The sequence below is a fragment of the Erithacus rubecula genome, assembly GCF_903797595.1.
Source record: "Erithacus rubecula genome assembly, chromosome: 29".
Classification (NCBI taxonomy): Eukaryota; Metazoa; Chordata; class Aves; order Passeriformes; family Muscicapidae; genus Erithacus; species Erithacus rubecula.
The window spans coordinates 613,658-635,186 of record NC_136681.1 but is presented as its reverse complement, the minus strand read 5'-3'; the positions used below and the strand labels follow the sequence as shown (position 1 = coordinate 635,186).

Below are 21,529 nucleotides of genomic sequence, written 5' to 3'. Positions count from 1 at the left end.
GCACTGAGATCCTGTTTTGGGGCACTGAGATCCTCTTTGGGGCACTGAGATCCTCTTTGGGGCACTGAGATCCTGTTTTGGAGCACTGAGATCCTCTTTGGGGCACTGAGATCCTGTTTTGGGGCACTGAGATCCTGTTTTAGGACACTGAGATCCTGTTTTGGGGCACTGAGATCTTCTTTGGGGCACTGAGATCCTGTTTTGTGGCACTGAGATCCTGTTTTGGGGCACAGACACCCTCATTTTGGGGCACAGAGACCCTTGCTCTGGACAGGGGGCAGTGCAGGCAGTGGCCCCTTGGTGCCATCCCCAGCAGTGGGCACAGCAGGAGCCCAGAGCAGTGCCCAGGGCCATGCCCACTCCCCTGGCAGCAGCAGGAGCAGCTCAGAGGGGCAGAAATGGCATCACAGGAGCCTGTGAGCACACAGCCCCCATGGGCACCCCCTGTGCCCCAGAGCTGCTGCAGGGGCAGTGGGGAGCAGGCCAGGCTCAGCACATGGACACACACACGTGGGTTTTGGGTGACCCTGAGCCATCCCTGGCTCTGCTGGGTCTCCTGCCCTGTGTTTGGGGGAATGGCTCAGCCCTGGGTTTGCTCCCCAGGTGAGGAACTGCTCAGGTGTTCCTGCAGGCTGTCCTACACCATCACCTCTATGTTTTCTGTGTTTTCTCCACCACCACAATGCTACAAAACCCTGGCAAGGCTCACTGGTTTCCAGGGGTGGAGAGGTGGCCCCTGGCTTTCCTTGGCACAGGAAGGAACCTTGAGAGAAGTTGTCAGCACTTCCACACACTCAGCTGGGAAAATCCAGGCCAGTGAGGTAACTCTGCCTTTCCCCACAGTTCCCATCTTGCATGAGGAGCACAGGGCTGTGTTAGCTGAGGCTCTCTGTGCCTCAGATCCCTGGAGAAGCAGCTGTTTCTCATGGATAACCCAGTGGCAAAGCAGGGGAATGCTATCAGCCACCTCCTGGAAGGTTGAAAACATTGGGCAGGATGAATTTTCTGTCACCCTGAAAGTTCTGTAGCCATTCAGGCAGAAGAAAGCACATGCTGAATCCAAATTTTGCATATTCCAGGAATGTGTCCAGGATGTTTTCTGTCTTGGGACCCCAGAGATCTCCACCAGCTCTGTGTCCAGCAATCACACAGTAACATCCCTGGAGTTTTAGATGATAAATAGGGGCAATATGTTTCTTGTCAGAGGGGAGTATCTGCTGCAGGATGGGACAGACCATCATTTAAAATGAAGCAAACAGTACAAAATAAGAAATAAAGGACTTTGCCTTTAATTAGGACTACAATTTGGAAGTATGCTGTTAACTGAGCAGATTATTTTTGTCCTTAATTACCTTCACTGTTCTGGAAAACACTGAATATGTATTCTTGCTATCTCAACAAACAGGAATTTTTAATAGCATTAACTATGATTCATCTGACTAATTTCCTATTTTTTTTTTCCTTACATATTTATAGTTTTGACCTCTCAGTCCTGTGACTGTTTCATATTTGAGGTATGAGTTGGGTAAAGGAACATTTCCTTTTTATTTCTGTCATATCTTCTGTGTCTTCTCAGTATCCACTGAACCCTCGGAAATCTGCTCTACACTTCAAAGCTAACACAAGCAGGGGCCTGTCCCAATTTCTTCACCTGCAATAAAATACAATCTTCTTCTTAGAGATGCAAGTAAGAGGTACAGGAGGTCCAGTGGAAAGTTAACTCATCCTTTTGAGTTCACCTCTCTTCTCAGCCTGGGAGCAGGTTCAGGAAACTCAATTTTAACTGATTAAAACTACAAGAAAAGGCTGGAAAAAAAATCTCCCCTAAGATTTGGAGGTGAATTGCACAAGCCAAATTCAGTGCAGGGTCATAGTAGATGCCAAAATCATCTTGTGAAAGACAGGACATCATGGAGAGGAAAAGGCTCTGTTTGAATTAACCCTGGTGCAGCCTGAAGCAGATGGGGCTGGCATGCAGCTCTGCAGGGAATGCAGCAAAAATGCAGAGTCTGCACAGGTCCTTCCTTTTCTGGGCTGTTTCACCCTCACAGAAAAACCAGGCCAGAGCTCCAAGCGTCTAACCCACCTTCTTGGGAAGACTGTGGAAAATAAATCCATTTTCTGGGCAAAGGAAAAGTGTGGTGGCCACTGTGAGCTGTGCACAGGAGCCCTTGCCTCCCTCACTGGCTCCTGGTGCATTTTCTGGTTCAGTGATCCTGTGCTCCCTTCTCCCCAGATCAGCACCACTGCAAAATCCAGGGATCTGTGCAAGGAATCTCCTCCCAGCCAAGGGGACCCTGCCATTTTACAGCTCTCCAGGGCTCTGCAGAGCCTGTGCATTTCCTCCCCTGCTCTTCCACCAGTTTAGCCATGTGGTTTTAATCTATATTTTCTGTATTTTCTCCATCCAGCTTTTTGTTTCCAAAACTTCTGGTCAGCTGCAGTACAGACTGAGAGCCAAATGGATTGCTGGGTTCTTCCAAGCTTACTTCCAGAAAACAGCTTTAAAGTTAAAAACTGGTGTTGGATGCTTAAATACCAACACCTCATTTATTTGCCAGCCACACCCCTGCATTTAAAATCACTGTAGTATGAAAATGAGTGAGGTGGGGCAGATTTTCTACGTGGGCAGATAATCCAGCCCAGCCCCTCAGGCCACCCTGCATGGCTGCAGAAGAGAGGCAAAGACTCAAACCTGGGAGATGTGATGGATGAGCACCATCCCAGCACAGCCAAGCCTTCCAGCTATTTCATTAATTCTGCTCCACTCTGCTCCAGACACTTCCAGCAGCTCCATTCCCAGCCCAGTCTAACAACGTGCCTGCAAAGTCCTCCTTAGGACACTTCTGGATTATCTCTTTGGCTTGCCTCTGCATTAAAACCTGATTGATTGATATTAACCTGAGGCTCGTGCTGCTCTCCTCTCCTCCCCAGGGCAGTTCCACCCTGGGGCAGCTGAGCACACCCATGGATGAGTGCCCTGCTCCAGCTGGGCTGTGCTCAGCAATGGGGAGGGATGGGAGGCAGGGATGGGAGGCAGGGATGGGGGCCAGGAGCTGGGATCTGGGACAGTGGGGTCACCCCTCAGAGTGTCTGTGCTTGTTTTGCCATGGTTCTTGTTAGGAGCTCAGTGCAGAATTGCTCCTTTGTTTTCTGTTTTTCAATCAACCTCCCACAACCCTTGGAGAGGTTAGTGCCTGCCTCCCGTGCTTTTGGAATATCCTCCACAGGTATCCAGGGAAATTTTGCCTGTCCTGGTATATCAGGCACAGCAAAGAGTTATTATTGTTCTGATCTACTAAGCAACAATTGCCTCTACTGTAAACCGAGTGGTGAATTCCAGACTTCATCCCAGAATACTTCTGAGACCAATAAACTTGGATACATTTGGAAACAGCATTCCTTTATGGGTGTGTGCCAAGCAGATACTGGGCTCCAGATAAACCTCCAGTGAGTCTATTGACTCCAGTCCATTTACTCCAGGGATGAAGCTGGCTCAGTGTCTTTCCTGAAGAACTGCTGGATAATAATGACTCCTATTTAATTAAAAAGCATGCCAAGAGGAATTTCAGGGTTTAGAAATGTGCTTGTCACTCAGAAATAGATTTATACTTGGTAAGAGAAGAGTTTGTTGTGTGTTTTTCTCTTTGCCCCTGGACACATCCCCAGTTATCTCTGAGGGGTCCCTGGGCTGGGACCCTGTGCCACTCCAGAGCAGTCCCTGAGCTCTGCTGGGCTCCCCTTCCCCATCCCCAGGCCTGGGCACCCCTCCAGGGCTTTGTCTTGGATTTCACAGAATTTTTGGGTGAGCAGTGCACAGTGAGGCATCCTGACCCTCTGCCAAACACACCGGATGCCCTCCCAGAGAGGTGGAGGAGATTTCATCCAGGCTCTTGGAATCAAAGCTTTCCAACAGCTACAGGGAAGTGTTTGACTACCTTGGAAAAATATCAGCGAGACAGTCCCCATTTGCAGACCTTGCTGGGAGGGAACGTGGGAGGTAAAGGAGGAGAGTGAGGAAAAGCTTTTATCTACAGCAAATGCTTTAAGTGAAGGATTTAAATCTGGAAAATATTAAGCTTATAAAGTCTCACGTGGAGCAGACTCCCCATCCCTGCTGCACCCACCTTGCTTATCTGGGCTGTGTTTCACACTCAGGGCTGTGACACGAGCCCTGTCCTCACAGATTCCACTGCAGCAGAGCCACAGTGCTCACAGCCACAGCTCCACACCCCTCCTGCCCTGCTGCCTCTGTTGGTGCCTTTTTCTCATCAGCTTCACCTTTCTGCTCTCACAGAACCTTAAACCAGCACCACTGAGAGCATTTTCCCTCTATCCCCTCAGTTCTCCTCCAGATCCCAGTGCAAATCTCTGCACAGGGCACATCTCCACTGACTTCCATACAGATGTGCCAACAAAAAGTTGGCCCAGCTCCTCTGGGAATGTGCCATCTAGTTCAGACAAATAACTCTGAGCAACCTACCACGCTGCTAGTCCTTTGGCCAATTTTAGAACTAATTTTTTTCTTTTATTGTTCTGAAAGTCCAAATAAATATTTTTTCCATTCTGGTTTTCATCTTGGGACAGAGGTGCCAAACTACTGTGAAGAGAAGTGTTTTATCCCCATTTTCAGCGAGGAACACAAATAGACAAGTAAGATTTTTCCTGAAAGATTTCCATCCTTGTTCTGGATAACACATCTCAGCACTGAGACTCATCCTCCAGCAAGTGGCTTCTGCACTGGGTGGCTCCAGAGCTCTCTGCTCTGCACTGTAGGTTTGGTACAATATGGTGCAAATTTACAAAACTGGGTCTATGATTTAAAATCAGGAGTAAGGATGGTGACCCAGAAACTGGAGCCAGTTTGGGCAGCCTTAAAAGCAGCTTCTGAAATGTTACACACTGCCAGTCACAAACCCAGACTCCAATTCTGCTGATATTTGTGCATCCCTAATTCTTGTTCTATATTTGCAGCACAAACAAGATCCAAAACAAGAGCAGAGCTTGCCTGCACTGTGAGTTCCTCAGCAATGAGCCCTTGCCCTGCTCCTTGCTGGGAAAACAGTGCCATGGCTCAGCAGGGATGCTCAGGTGTGTGCCAGGTGTGTGCACACAGGCAGGGCTCAGCAGGGATGCTCAGGTGTGTGCCAGGTGTGTGCACACAGGCAGAGCTCTGCAGGGATGCTCAGGTGTGTGCACACAGGCAGAGCTCAGCAGGGATGCTCAGGTGTGTGCCAGGTGTGTGCACACAGGCAGGGCTCTGCAGGGATGCTCAGGTGTGTGCACACAGGCAGGGCTCTGCAGGGATGCTCAGGTGTGTGCACACAGGCAGGGCTCTGCAGGGATGCTCAGGTGTGTGACAGGTGTGTGCACACACAGAGCAGTCACAGGACAGGAGTGCTCATCTCAAGTCCTGTGATTTTCCTCTTGCCTCCCTCCACCTCTTGCTTCTCCCCTGCTTTCTCCTCATTTCTCTCTGCCCTTTTAAAGCTTTAACTCTGTGATTGTGCTGTTGAATTTTGTTAAAGGGCCTGGAGGAAGGACAATGCTCAGTGAAGCACAGTCAGACTTCCACTGTCACTGGGATATTCAAAGTGCTTTTCAGACATGGTGATCCAGGATCACACAGTTCATCTTGCAAAAAAATTTGGACTTAGAAATGTCTTTTCCTTGCACCTGAGGCAGAACCAGGACTCTAGTGTGGGCTGATCAGTCCTGCCCTTCTACAGGAGCCCTCCAGCATGGCTATGCTGGCACCAGGGTTAGAAAATCCAGAACAGGAATGGCATTTCTGCAAACTATTTCTATTTTGTGTCCAAAACACCAGACTGAAAGGCCCCTGACAAGTCTTGGGCATTGGCAGCACTGCTGTTCCATGGCTCTGATGCATGGCTGGGCAGATGAAACAGAAGCCCAAAGCAGAGCCAGCAGGGGCAGAAATGCTGCCCCGTTCTGGGATCAGTGCTGGGGAAAACCCTCCCCTCATTTCCCACAGCACTGAAATGCTGCTCTGTGCTGAGGATTGTGTCACTTACCACGGTGCAGCAGAGGGGCCAGAACCACCAGAGCAGAGCCAGAGCCAGCAGCAGGAAGAGGATGAGCAGGGCGATGGCCAGGATGGAGCCGTCAGACTGGAGGAGAACAGAGAGGTGACACCTGGGACATGTGTGACATGGGACATGTGTGATGTGTGACGTGTGACATGTGTGACATGTGTGATGTGTGACATGTGCTATGTGACATGTGTGATGTGTGACATATGCTATGTGACATGTGTGATGTGATATGTGTGATGTATGTGACACCTGTGATGTGTGATGAGTGATGTGTGGCATGTGTGACGTGACACATGTGACGTGTGTGACACGTGTGACATGTGTGATATGTTGTGTGTAACGTGTGATATGTGTGACATGTGACATGAGTGATATGTGAGGTGTGACATTTGAGATGTGTGATGTGTGATACCTGTGACATGTGTGACGTGGCTTGTGACAGGTATGATGTGTGTGACATGTGACATGAGTGATATGTGATGCATGACACATTTGACATGTGTGATGTGTGTGACATGTATGATATGTGTGATGTGTGACATGTGATGTGACATGTGATATGTGTGACACGTGTGTCATGAGTGATATGTGATGTGTGACACATTTGACATGTGTGATATGTGTGATACATGTGATGTGTGTGACATGTGGCATGTGACAGGTGTGATGTGTGACATGTGTGACACCTGTGACATGTGTGATGTGTGTGACATGTGTGCCACATGTGCCATGTGTGCCATGCGTGCCATGTGATATGTGTGACATGTATGACACCTGTGACATATGTGACATGTGACACCTGGGACATGTGATATGAGTGATATGTGTGATACATGTGATGTGTGTGACATGTGGCAAGTGACAGGCGTGATGTGTGACATGTATGACACCTGTGACATGTGTGATGTGTGTGATACGTGTGCCACATGTGACATGTGTGCCATGTAATATGTATGACATGTATGACACCTGTGACATACGTGACGTGTGACACCTGGGATGTGTGACATGGGACATGTGTGACACGTGTGGCAAATGTGACGTGTGCGACACGTGACACCTGTGACGTGTGATCTGTGTGACATGTGTGACACGTGTGGCATGTGACACCTGTGACATGTGTGACACGTGTGCCACCAAGCCATCCTCACACCCCCCCCTGCCCCCCCAGCTGTGTCCCCCTTGCCCCTCAGCCGTGGTTGCTGATGTCACTCAGTTTCACTGTCACACAAGGGACACTCCCCTCTCTCCTCACACGGAATGGGGCACCTGCCCTCCCATCCCTCCCCTTCACACTGACCCTCCCAGTTACATGAAACACTGAATTCAGATTAACATTGATGTAACATTCCTCAGAATATTTAAGGGAGGATTTGAAGAAGAGCTCACAACACAGTCATGGAATCATGGAAGTAATTTGGGTGGGAAGGGACCCCAAAGCCTACCCAGTGCCACCCCTGCCATGGCAGGGACACTTCCCACTGTCCCAGGCTGCTCCAGCCCTGTCCAGCCTGGCCTTGGGCATGCCAGGGATGGGGCAGCCACAAATCTGGCAAGGTTTCACTGCAGTTTAAGCACCTTTGCAGTTCTTCCCTCCTGCAGTACAAAATGACAGTGATGTTGGTGTTACAGCTGACTCCAAACAGAAAATCTGCAGGGATGACCATGACCCAGGTCCTGCTGCTCCTCTCAGCTGTGCTGACTCAGGGCAGTTCTGCCAGGAGCTTTCCAAGAGCTCTGAACATCCAGCACAAGGACAAAGGGGGAGTTCCCCCATCCCCTCCTCTCCAGCTGGGACACTCCTCCCAGTAAAACTCATCTGCAGTTCTGCAGCATTACCAGCACTGCAGGCTGCTGCACAGGCCAGCTCAGTACAGCTGTGCAGCCCCAGATGTGCACCCCTCAGATTTACCCAAACCAGCTGTGCCTGTGCCCCTGAGCTGTGCCAGCCTCCCTGCCCCACTCCCCCCCAGGGTCCTGCTGATCCCAGACCAGCAAGGCCTGACTTAAACCCCTCTGAGATGTCCCTGCTGCAAGAGCCAGACATTTAGAGCCCCCCACCCAATGTCAAGGGCACAGTGCCAGAGAACATGTCCAGGGACAGAGTGACCTGTGGGTGTGAGAAATGCCTGCTTGAATCCCTGCAACTCAGGGGCCAGATGACCTCCCACCATTCCAGAACTCAGAGTAATGGAAGAACAACCTGCTGAGAGCATTTTCCAAACTCTCTGCTGGTGCAGAAGGAATTTCTGGAGAGCTTGGATCAAGTCAACCTGATCTTTGACACTTGGAAGCAAGAGGAGGTAATCCACACAGGAGAAGAATTCACCCAAGGCATGGCTGGAAATGGAACTTGGACCCCAATGCACACAAGAAAAGCTCATTTGAGAAGAGAGAGCTGTACACTGGGGCTGTTCCTCCAGACAAACAGCATAAAGACACATCCATCATCTGCAAAGTGCAACCTGCTGCTATTCAATGCTTTAGAAAATGTGATCTCAGTGTTTTACTGCCCTGAAATTGTAAAAGAAATCAGGCTTTTTATGGCTAATCCTTATCTGCCCCCTTAGCCCCATATCAAAACAATTAGTTGGTGATTAAGAGTACTCTAAAATCAATTTTCAAAAATCTAAAACAAATTAAAGTGGCTTTTAAACTGTTTTTAGGGTTTTTTTTATTATTTTTAAAAATAGAATTTATTTTTACTTTTCTTCCCCTCAGGAACAACCCTGTAAAGGCCAATTTTTGATACCCCAGCACATCTGTTCCTCTGGCTAGCTGGGGTTTTGTGCATCACAGCAGCAAACCAGTCCAGAGGACTGGGCAGGGTTGGAGCTGCCAGATCTTCCCAGTCTCACTCAGAATTTAGCTGTCACTCTGTGCAATTAGATTTTATACAGCTCAGATTGTGCTGAGATAGAAGCTGCCACTTAGTCACTTAGAAGCTGAATGATAAACAGGAACAAAAATCTTCCTCTCAAAGTTTGCAAAAGTTCCACTGGCATTTTGAGACCTCCCTCCCAGTCTCATGCAGCTGGTGAAAAAGGGCTGAGGCCTTTCAAATGTCTGTTTTCATTCTATTTTTTTTTTTAAATCAAAATTTGGAAGAACAAAGCAAACACTCATGGAAACACAGAACCATGGAATAATGCAACGAGTGTGTTTGACACTCATGCAATACAGGCTGGTGATTCAGACTGGGAAAACAACTTTCACTTTAAAAAGAGAGTTTTTACAGTAAACCAGAAGGTTTTTTTTTTTTTTTCATGAGAAAAGATCAATGGAGAAAAGTCTGGCCAGCCCCTAAATGCACTCAGGTTTTTGTGATGGGTGCTGCTGTCATAGGGACTCACCTTGCACAGGTAAATGTGGGGCTGGGAGCCACAGTGAGATCAACAACCCAAAACTGCACAACAGCTGAACAGCTGACAGGAGCAGAGAGCAAAGGTGCTCCCAGAGCTTGTCCCAGTTACTGCACAGCTCAGGCACTTTGCTTGCTGAGAGCTGCTGCACACCTGGGCAGTGCCTGAGCTGCTCTTCTGGAACACCTGGTTATCCCACCAAGACACACATTGACAGGAAAACCAGGGGGCTCTTTGCCTCTTGGGGTGCTCCACATCTCAGGGTTCAACTCCCCCGTGCAGACTCTGAGAGAAATCAGCTCTGGAGGAAGAGGCAGCAGTGCCTGGAAGAATCCTCTGCCCTGCCAGAGCCCAGCAGGGCCAAGGAAATGCTGCCAGTGCTGCTGGCAGTGGAAGCAGAGTGGAAAAGATCCTCAGGAAGGTGTTTACAGCAGAGAGATGGCAGGAAATTGGGGCAGGACATGTGAGAGGCATTTCCTCTTCTATATGGGGTGTATATATCCAAATAGAGAGAATCTCAGAGTCACAGAGTGGTTGGGGTGGGAGGGACCTTAAAGCTCATCTTGTTCTGCTCCCCTGCCATGGTCAGGGACACCTCTGCTATCCCATCCAGCCCCCCCAGCTGTGCAGCTGTCAGGGATGTGAGAAGCCAGGCTGGGAGCACCAGCCCAGCTCCTGGAGTGCAGGTTCCCTGCAGAAAGAAGGGAAGGGATGGCAAAGCCTGCTCCAGAAACATCCTGGGGTGTTTCCTGCTGACCACTGAGCCACAGCCCCGGGAGATGCCCCAGAAGGGGAGACCCCAGCCCAGAGCTGGTTATGAACAATGGCTGAGGTGCCCATTTCGTGCTCAGGAGGAGGAATGGCCCCTCCAGGAAATGCCTCATGCTCAGCATTCCTCCTCTGTTCCCTGCTGAGATCTCTGCCCAAGACCAGCCTCCCAAAATCCTGCCCTGGAAATGTGACTGCAACCATGAGGCAAGACAAAGCTAAGGCAGGAGCTGTGGTACCAAGCCCCTCTTTCATCCTACACATCCTCAGTGCTTCTAACACAGGAACAAAAATAAATCTGTTCATAGAAAACAGGAATGAGTTCACTGGAATTTCAGTGGAACTATGGCTTATTGCTGAGGATTTTCCAAAAGATGCTGCTACACAGCAGATGGGCATTTTTTGTTTTCTTTGGGTTTGTTTTGTTTTCTCTAATCTTGTTTTTGTTTAAGATTTTATTTCCTACTTTCTCACTTTACTGTGCACACAGCAGCCGAAACTGCTGCCCATTATTTATCACATACAGGATTTTTTTTTAATATAACAGAAACAATGTGGCTTAATTTGCAAAAGGAAATGAAAACTCACTGCTCTGCAGGGTCAGCCTCTGTCTGTGTCTGTGTGGAGCTGCTTGAGCAGGAGCCAAGCTCAGCAGGGGATGTGAGCACCAGGCACCTGCTTGAGGTCACCCAGAAAAGGTGATCCCAGCTCCTTTCCCCCTTTTCTGTGCTGGGACATGAAAATGCCCCTCTGGCAATGGTTTGTTTCCCTCCTCTCCTTCCAGAGCTGAGAGTAGCAAACACTTTTCCAGCATCTTTTTATTTGCTTTACAACCCAGAGCAAGCAGCAGTGCATTCTCCCTTCCCACAGGCTGGACAAAGGCGGAGCAAGGGAGAAAGAAACCCAGAGCAAGGGAGAAAGAAACCCAGAGCAAGGGAGAAAGAAATCTACAGCATGGGACAAGCAAAGCCAGAGCAAGGGAGAAACCTAGAACAGGGGAAAAAAACCCAGAGCAAGGGAGAAAAACCCAGAGCAAGGGAGAAAGAAACCCAGAGCAAGGGAGAAACCTAGAATAGGGGAGAAAAACCCAGAGCAAGGGAGAAAAACCCAGAGCAAGGGAGAAAGAAACCCAGAGCAAGGGACAGACAAAGCTAGAGCAAGGGAGAAAGAAATCCAGAGCAAGGAACAAACCCAGAGCAAGAGAGGGACAAATTCATAACTAGGGACAGACTCAGAGCAAGGGACAACCTCCGTCCTGGGGAATTCCCATTCCAAACAGAGCAGGCAGGAAGGAGGAGTGATCACTGCACCCTCTGTTACAGGGGAAAATCTTTGGTTGGGGAAGACAGTTCTCCAACCCTGATTGCTGTTTATCCCTATGGAACTCACTAACTGTGTTTCTCTTTATAAAACACTGAACTTTTCCTCCAGGCCCTGAGCTGAGAAGGAGAGGCTCCTCCAGGCTCTGATGGGGTAGGAACCTGCCAGCATGACCTGACACAGCAGCAGCTCTGGGATAAGCTTCCTTCTGAAACTGAGTTTAAATTAAAATCACATTTGCAACAGAAAAACATTTCAATAAAATGAAACGTTCTGTTTCAACCTCATTGCTAAGTGGGGTGCCCACGTGTGCAGAGATCCTGGATTGCATTTCCTATTTAACCTCAGCACTGGCACAGGGGCTCAGCCACAAACTATTGTGATGGTCTCAAATTAAAGCTTTGCAAAACTTCCATCCTGTCCTGCCCCCACCTCCAGTTTATTGGTCTCTTCTGTGACTCCCTGTTTCCCAACCCAGAGGGGTTTTGCAATATGACAACTACACTTCAGGGTATTGCAAACCAGCCCCTGCAGCAATATCAGAGTGAAATAATCTCTGCACATTTAACTCTTCAGGTGACCCGTGGAACAAACCCATTCCCTGCCTTTAACATTTAAGAGCAATTTCTTGTAGAAACAAACCTGAAATCTGTGGAGCTCCCACCGAGCAATGCCTCAGTAATAACAAACACCCAGCCAAGGGCCCAGGAAATTCTCATTAAATGGACTCTGGCAGCCTCAAAAAGCCTCTACAGACACCCCAGGGAGTGTCTTTAGGGGCACTGATCACTGGCACAGCCCCCAGAACAAAGCCACAATTGAGAAAACCCCACTCTGAATTACATTACATTAACTTCTTTTGAATTAAAACCAAAAAACAACAAACCCAACAAAAACAGGCCTTCAGTGAAAGGTCATTGGTTTTTACTACCAGGCTGCAGTCCTGGCTTGTTTTTCTGACTTTCTCCACATTTAAAGGTCAAATCCATCCACAATTGATTAACACAAAGATGCAAATTCCTTCATTCCTCCAACCTGCCACAGGAAGAAAGCTGGGATACCTGTAATGGGGCTGTGCCAGTCCCACCTCCTGTGCAAAACCTCTCCAGGTGGGAAGATCAAAGCTGCTCTGATGGCTCCTGCATGTCCCAGCTGGAATTGTCACACCAGACAATTTCTGTTTCTGCCCAGAACAGTGGGGCTGCCCCACCTCAGGCAGCATCCCAAGGCATTTATTGATTGGTGACAGTCCCTGCCCTCCCAGCCAAGAGCTGGGTTATGCTGTCCCTGCAGTTTTGGGTCTGGGAGCCACCAGTGCAAGAGGTCATGAGTGGTTTTTCCTCTTCTGGGAGCATTTTAGAAAATGAACAAAGGCTCATTTCGATTCCCATCCTGGCTCCTGTCCGAGATGCTCTCTCTGCACAGCACAACTTGGCCCTGCCCACCTGCCCCCAAACAGCCTTGGCAATTCCTTGCTCCTTGTACCTTCTCTCTGCTGCCCTGCTTGCTGTGCAGTGCCTGGGCACACCTGCACACCCACAGCCCAGCATTTAACACTTTCCTCTCTTCCAGTTCCTCAAACTCCTCATACAGCACCAGGAGGAAATCCCTTTCCAAGATCTCCACCAGCCATCACTTGCTAATTCTTCCAGCAGGGAGTCAAAGTCCAGCTGATTTTTCTGACTCTTCATTTTTGGTCTTTGCTTGTCAGGAAAGCAGCTGTCTGCTTCAGCTATGATCTTAATTGAATTTTTGCTTCTCTGGATTAACTCCAGAGAGTGCTTGAAAATGGACAGTTGAAAGGAAATGACATCTATTGTTCATTCACAGGGAAAATGGGTTTGTGCAGATCACTTACAGGTGGCAGAGGAAGGGTGGGTTTGTTGTGGAGCTGCATCAGAGTATAAATGGCAAAGCCTTCCAGGCCATGGAGCTGCTGGCTTTGCTCCTTCTCCCCCTTCATTTCCCAGCTCTCACTCTCCCACCTGAGCTGCAGATGCTCCAACAGACCCAATTCCAGCTCTGAAGTCAATTAAACAATTTGGTGCTCATTTTGTATTGGGTATTTCTAGGACTGGAGCCCTTGTAACCTTAATCAAAGACAGCATTGCAGTCTCAGTAATTATCAGTATTATCAGTCTCAGTTTTATGTTTAAAAAGGATTTGAAAACATCAAACTCTGCTACAAAGACAAAATGTGCATTTTTCCAGGAGGAATGTCCTCAACTGCTGAAGCCTGAGCTGCAATTGCAAAGCAGCCACTGAATGTCTGTGCATGGAGCTTCAGAGGCAGGACTGGGGCTGTGGCTGCCCAGCTGCACTCCAGACCCAGGCTCCCAGTCTGGATAACAGGCAGTGTCCTAAAGCACAGGCTTTTTCAAAAGTTTCCTTACAGGTGTTAATCAACAGAAGATAAACAGGTATTGAATCTCCCAGAACCAAAAAATAACAATTCCAACCCTGGAAGAAAGCATATGAGGAAGGAGTAGTTTTTCTGTAAGAATTGTTTCTCAGGTCCTGTCTCATGTGAGTGAGACACAGCAAACCCCTATGTGCTGACAACAGACAAATACATTTTTGCCAGTGATCAATGAACTGGAAACTAAAACTTGACAAATAAAATAAATTCCCTTCTTTTAAGGCACAAGGAAATCTTTGTCAGCTTTGGAATATAACCTCTCACGTAAGCTCTGAAAACTCTCTCCACACAGTTTTGTCCTTGTTGAGCAAGGATCAAGTTGGATGACACAAAAGCCTTTTCTCAGCTGGTGCCTCAGAACCCTTCTGGTAGATGCAGTGTTTGGCCTCTCCTTGTTCTGCACAGGCACCCAGTGGCCTTTGCTGCTCAGGGAAAAAACACGCTGGGGACACATTTTTAAGTCTTTCTGGCATCACTGCTCTGGCTTCCCAAAAATTACTTTAAGTCAGTTCACAGGAAAATTAAAGCAGTGCCTCACCCTTGACCTGGACAATGCTACGTCTGCCCACAGCTGAATAAAGCTGAATAGACTGAAGCATGAATGACTGCTGGGAATTCCAGATGAATTCCTTCACTGCCCCCAGCACCACCCATTTCATGCCCTGTTGCCAACAGCCAGCACTCAGCATCTCCAGCATTACTGGGAATTACAAATTTCATCATCCTGGTCCCAGCAGGGACTGGGTGCAGCAATTCCTCACTGACAGCCCCCACTCTGGGGAGAACCCAGCACATTTCTGGTGTCCTTGCAGAGGGGCTGATCACAGCTGCTGGAATTGCTGCAGAGGGATCAGCCCAGGGAAGGAGGGCACAGAGCTGCTCCTGTTCCCTGGCAGGCACTGACACCTCCAGGGCACTGCCAGCCCAGCCTGGAGCCTGAGCTGCTCACTGGAGCCTTTGGCCACATCATGGCACAAGACACCCAAAATGTCACATTGCCACAGTTCAAACTCACCCTCAAGGGGGGACACATCCTTCACTGGGCAGACCCAGCCTGACAGCCCTGCTGCTGATGGAACACACCTGGTGCTGAAGCCCAGCATCCCACAGAAGCATTTCAGCAATCAAAACTTACACAGTGTGTGCTGGAGATGATGACAGAGCTGGAGATGAAGCTCAGACCATCGTTCATACTGACTTGAAGAGCTGCTTCCCTGGAAAAAAACAAGAGACAAGTCAGGGCAGCTCTGTCTGCTACCATGCTGTGCCCTGGCAGCTGGTGCTCAGAAAAGATAATTCCCTCTGCTGGTGCCCTGGTCCTGTGCCCCTGCTCACCCTGGTGCCCACTGAACCCCCTCTGCTCCCCAGGAATGGCTGTTCAGGGGGAGAAGGAGCAAAGCCAGCAGCTCCATGGCCTGGAAAGCTTTGCCATTTATATTCTGATGCAGCTCCACAACAAAAGATTCCATCTTTTCCTGGGTGGGACCCTCCAATGTTTTCCTGCTGGGAATTCTGTCCTTGAGGAAAAATTACCAGTCCCCATTTCCATCCATGCTCAGGGCACCATCTTTTATTATATATTTATTATTTATAATGTCCCCAGATCTGTGCTCTGGCAAATCCCAAATCCAAGCCCTTCCCACTGTGGGGGCTGTGATTCCATGTTGGAATTCTGGTTTTGGGGTGAGCTGCAGCCCCATTTCTATCCATGCTCACAGCACCACCTTTTATTGCAGATCTGGGCTCCAGGGCACAGCTGAACAGGAGAGAATGGCAGCTGGGGATCCAAAGAGAGCAGAACACAGGGAGGAGCCCCAGCCCATCTCCCCACAGACACAGGGAATTTTGGGGCAGGGAGAACATACATTCCAACTTCCCTCAGCACAGGGGCTGGGCACAGCAGGTAGGTGTCCTCCACCACGAAAGGCTTCTCATCTGGAAAGGGAAAGAGTGGGATTTACTGCCAAATCAGCCACACAGGCCTTAAAGAGCAAGTTGAAATCATGGTTTTCCTCACTCTTGAAACATAAATGAGTTGGGGGGTGAAGAGCTGCCTCATGTTTGAGCCACAGCAGAGCTGCAGGTGTGGAGCTCTTTGGAAAGTCAGAGCACAGGATCACTCTGTGCAGGGCCCAGGGCCACTTGCAACAGAGACAGCCAAGTTAAGAAAGTTGTAGATTAAAATTTTGCATCTTTGGGCAGAAGCATCTGAACCTCAGTTAAACCTTCCAGCCTGAATTACACTGGTTTTAAAAGTGAGAGAAACCACCAAGAGGCAATTGTCTGAGAAGCAGGAGCATTGACTGATCTTCCTCTTCTGGGGATTTGAGTCAGAGCTTTGTGCTGTGAAAGAAAGAGGGGATCCTGAGGGGATCCTGAGGGGATCCTGAGGAACTGGCCAGCCCATTTTCCAGCTGCCTGGATGTGCTGTGGTGGCACATCTGGTCTCACAGAGCTGTTCTCACCCGATTCATGACAATATCATTAACTCCCACGAATTTATGACCTTGTCTCAGTGCACACATGCCAAGAAAAGGAAGATCAGTGTCTTCTCCTTTGCTAACTCTGGCAGCTGAAGCCAAAGGCTTCTCCATGCCAGCACTCACTAAAACAAAAGCTGCTTCATCTTGCAAGGCCTTTCACTGAGACCTCATCAGGGTTTTGTTTCTCTTTCTCTTCCTTCCCACTCCCATCAGTCCATGGCTCTCTAGAAAGTTTATCAGCCCTGGGTGCCCCGGGGGAGCTCCAGGCTGGCTGCAGGCACGGATGAGTTTGTTTGGAGAATGTTTGTGCTTCACCACAGAGATGAGCAGCCCCTTCCCTCTGCTCCAAACAAGAACATCCATTTGGTTTGCACAGCTCTGGCCCATCTGACTCCTGCCTGGAGAACTTCCACAGCAAACAAAGCAGCATTTCTCCTGTGAGCCAGAGATGTGGCACAGTGCTGTCTGCTGCAGGGCAGGCTCTGTCCCTGCACTCAGGGATGCTGAGGGCTCCCCACACTCTGCCAGGCTGGCTCTGTGCCCTGCACTGCTGCTGGAAGGGCTGGGAAGGGAGGCAGAGCTGAGTTCACTGCCCTGGACACCATTTCACTTCTGGGCTCAGTCACTGCTCCCTCCCTGGACATTTCACATGAGGGGTGCCCAGGCCTTGGTCACCCCCCAAAACACCAGCCCCGGGCAGGGCTTGGACACACAAACAGCAAAAGCCTCTCTTCTGAGAAAGGGCAATGGCACAACCCCCTCTCACCTGTGCATCACTCCCTCCAGCAAAGTCAGGCTGTATAAACCCCCAGATGACCCAAACTGGCCAGTCCTGGGCTCTGAGCACTGTGCAGGTACAGAGGAGGGTCAGACCTCCCACAGCAACACACCTGGGCTCTGGGGATGCCCTTTCAAGCAGGTACCTGATACTGCTCAGACTCCTGCAACTCTACACCCAGCATTTCAGCATTTCTGCACATGAACAGCTCAATGTGGCCTGGAAAATCTATTATTGCCAGCAACAGGGAATAATTTCTTATGCCATTAGTAGGGTGTAACCTTCTGGCAAACCAGGACTTGGAATATTTCCTAACCATAATAATAAAAGCTTCAATATATGCAGGATGCTTCAACACAAAAGAGCAAGCCTCAAAAAAAAAAAAAAAAAAAAAAAAAAAAGCTACAAGAACCCAAAGAAGGTGACTAAAGGGACAGCAGTACTTTCTTGCAGCCAAGAAGAATTCCAAAATTAACAGCCTTCCCCTTGGTGAATGGTTCACCAAAGAACTCACTGGTGCACTGAAATCTGACTTCAAGGATCCCTCCCAGAGGGGTTTAGAAAGCCCAGCATCCCAAAATGCCACTGCAACAGCAAGTGCTGACTGCAGGTCCTGCAGGATCAGCAGGATCTTGGTCCAGAAAAGGCTGCAAAAGCTGTTTGCCAAACTTCCCAAATATCCCAACTTCCATCTGCTCTCCCTGTGTTCAGGATCTGCTTCACAATTTCACCTCAGAGATGCTCTGCCCTGGCCTCCTGCTCCAGCCCAGCCTGGCTGCACCTCATCCCACCTGAAACGGTGAGGACTGAGTCATCCTTGAGTCATCCTGAGCACTTCCATTGTCCCTTTGTCACCCAGCAGAGCCAAAACCCCTCCCTAATTCTTGCCCCCCCACCAAAGCTGAGTCTCTGCCTCCTCCTCTCATGCCACTCTTGTGACAGCTCTGCAAGCAAAGTTTGTGTTTCAAACCCATTTTGTGGGAGCTGGGAATGCAGGAAGAGCCTGGAATGCTTTCTGAGCCAGAAACTGCCTACAGAGAAAGAGCCATAAATAAGAAATGTTTTGTTAATGCTGTAATGAAAACCACATTGAGATCAGCTGCAACTGCTCTGCTCTGAGCAGGGACACGAGCTCTGGGTGCCAAAGCAGAGCCAGGGGATGGGGGCAGATAAGCACAGAGCAGGGATATCACATTCCCAGCAGTCCCTGGATGCAGGGATTTGCTCTGAGGGGTTCATGTGCCCAGCAAACAGCTGTTCAAGGAGCTTGGACTCCAGAGCACCCCAGGGCTGATTTGCTCTGAGCTGCATCATCACCCTGCAGCAGCCCTGGGCTGTCACCATCAGCTCCTCACTGGGGGAGCCTGGCTGAGCCCCCACCCTCCCACCCAGCACAAACCAAACCTGCCCTGGGCTCATCCCTCTGCTCAGCCTGCAGCTCTGCTGCAGAACAAGGCACAGGCAGCCTGGGATAAAAGTTTTGAGCCTGCAGCTTGTTGGAGGCTGGGGCAGCACTCGAGGGAAGCAAATCCATTTTCTTCCTTCTTTGTATCCTTTGACAAGCAATGATTTCAGCCACCCTTCAAAATCAGAGGCCAAGCTCTCCTGGGTGCATGTTCTCACCTTGGGAAGATTAGAGCATTAATCTATATCTAATTATTAGATATAGATTAATTAATCTAATATTGTGTCCCTCCTCAAGGTGACAGCCCCCAGCACACCTCAGGAAGCTGGTACAGAGAGGGACATTCTCTAGCACTGCCTTGGAAAGGGAAAAGTGCTGCTGGAAAGGAAAAAGATTCAGTGGAGGGTTACAGTGATATGATCAGGGGAATCAGGGGTTAGAGTGCGGAACTGCAAAGAAAACATTCCCGTGCTGAGAGTGACAGGGCTGCAAGAAAGGGAAGAGGATATCACAAGAAAAGCACTGTGCTGCCAGGAGAAATGAAAGATGAGGGAAATGGAGCAATCTGTCAGGCTTTAAAAACAGGAGACAATTTTTAGGAGACATTTGTTGGGCAGTCTGGGGATCCAGTGCCCCATAAATCCCTCTCTCTGCTGGTTCCCTGCACTGTCCTGCTCCCAGGGTTTGAATAAAGCAAATCCAGGCCAGTTTGTGCAAGGATGGGGTTTGGCCAAGCGTGCAGAGCATTCACTGGGGTGCAGCAGATCCAGCCCAGCTCTGCTGTGGTGCCATCTCCTTCACCAACCTTTCATCTCTCCATTCAGCTTTCAATTGCTCAGGACAGAGCTCACCCTCTCTGCCCAGAGCTATCTTTGCTGGCTCCTGCACAACCTAGGCAGACTCAGACATTTTAGCACCACAGAGCAGTCATAAGTCACTGCACTGGATAATCACTTTTAACTCTGTGCAGGCTGAACCCAAATCTCCCAGGTCCTGCTGCTGGCAGGAACACCCTACTGCTGAACATGCATCTGATTACAGCTCTGCTCAGCCAAATATTCCTCATGGCTTCTACAGATGTTCCTTTTTTCCCCCCTCCATAACTATGAACATTATGAGTCGATGCTCTCTTCACCTGCCATATTTCCCTGCCAATAATCCCAATAAAACCCCATTAGCTCATGCCTTTAACCTCAGCACGTCCTAGCCATACTCACTGCATCTCATCTGGGATAATTTAAGGCTTCAGGAACTGTTGGCTTAGTCTTATCTTTAAAAATACCTCTCTCCCTGATACAATCAGAGGCAGAGAGGTTTGGGGTAAACAAAGACAGCTGAGCTTTCCAAGCTCCATGAGGTTTCCATAAAATGCTGGTTCAGTTCTCTGAGGGACAGTTTGGGCTGGGAGCAGCAGGCAGGGGCTGCAGGCTCTGGGGTCTCCCCAGGGCAGCTCAAACCCAGCAGAGCTGTGCCAGTCCCCACCTGGGTTTGGCAATCCCCTCACTAAGGGAGGGCTGCGCCCAGAATTTGGGTTTCTGGCCTTTTCCTGCCACACCACAGAGCAAACAGAGCACCCAGCAGGGAGGGTGAGCTCACCCCTCACCTTGCAGCATCCAGGACACCCTGGATGCATGGGGCAGAGGGCAGGATGTGCTTGGACCTTGTCCTCACTTTCCACAGCCCTTTGGTGGGCACAGGAACACAGCTTCAAACTCAAACAGCCCAGGGGCTGCATTAGGATAAGCTGATCTTCCCTGAAAACTGCAATGGAATTGTGATGACACCATAAAAAAATGACTGGGCTGAATCTGCAGTCAGCACAGAATGAGGAAGGATTCCTCCTCTTCCTCCTCCTCAGCAGGGCCCAGTGTTGGGGTGAAGGCACCCTCACACATCATCCCCCTTGTGGCTCCCCAGACAGGGCCCTGGGCAGTGGGAGCTCAGGGATGGCATTCCCAGCTCCCAGAGGATGCTTCCAGGAATGGGTGCCCTGCTCCAGAGCCCTGCAGCTTCTGCTGCTCACACCCTCAGCACTGAGCACATCTGGATTCAGCAAATGTCAGCCAGGGCCAGCCAAGCCTCCTGCTTGGTGACACAGGAATTGGCAAGTCCAGAGGGCTCCCTCCTGCAGGAGCACGACCTGCCCCAGGGCTCCCTGATCCCACACAGGGCAAGCAGCCCCAGCCAACTCCCCCTGCTCCACAAACCAGTGACCCACATGCTCCAAACACACTGATCTCCACTTTCCACAGCTAATGAAGGCTCTTGCCTTCTGTATTTTCACCCCTCAAACTCATCTGCTCACACAGTGACACCAGCAATCTGCCTCTTAAAAAATAATCCCTTCTGCATCCTGAAAATGAAAAGCTCCTCATCCCAGAACTACTGCTGCCACAGCCAGGGTGTTTGAAGATCCAAATGCCTGCCAGAGTCAGAAAGGAAAGACAAAGAAACCTGTGATAATTGATAAAAGATTCATGTTAATCATGGAAGTATTTGGGTTTGTATAAACCTGGTGTCTTGGGTTGCAGTACAGGGTGTGGCCAGAAATGTGAATTCTGTCCCCATCTGTTAAACCAGGTGGGGCAGTGCCCCTGATCTCCTGGCACATATTCTCTGCTAATGGGCCATCTTTAAACCAGCTGGGGCAATCATCTTTATCCTTCCCATGACCCACCCTTCATCCAGGAGGTATCACCTGTTAATGGGTCATTGTTTAAAACTAGGTATGGCAGTGATCTTTATCTCATATTCTCTGCTAATGGGCCATCTTTAAACCAGCTGGGCAATCATCTTTATCTTCCCACAGCCCATCCTCCCTCCAGGAGATATCTCCTGTTCATGGCCAGTGAGTCCCAGTGCATGACTGATAAAATTACATCATCCCACTGGGAGATGCTCCAGCCAGGGGAGGAGACAAACCTTTCCTACCCAGATA

The 21,529-nt window shown here is 49.5% G+C and overlaps 1 protein-coding gene across 1 annotated transcript in view; it reads right to left on the bottom strand.

Annotated features, from left to right (window-relative positions):
• The window catches only part of ANTXR1 (ANTXR cell adhesion molecule 1), a gene marked incomplete at its 3' end in the record, with an annotated part of 75,190 nt that overhangs the window by 27,873 nt on the left and 25,788 nt on the right, over positions 1-21,529 (bottom strand). Inside the window, exons 11-13 of the mRNA XM_079329031.1 lie at positions 15,791-15,860; positions 15,061-15,139; positions 6,036-6,131 (exon numbers count right to left, since the gene is read on the bottom strand). Coding sequence (XP_079185157.1) covers positions 6,036-6,131; positions 15,061-15,139; positions 15,791-15,860 — 245 coding nt within the window. The remainder of the gene's footprint in view (positions 1-6,035; positions 6,132-15,060; positions 15,140-15,790; positions 15,861-21,529) is intronic.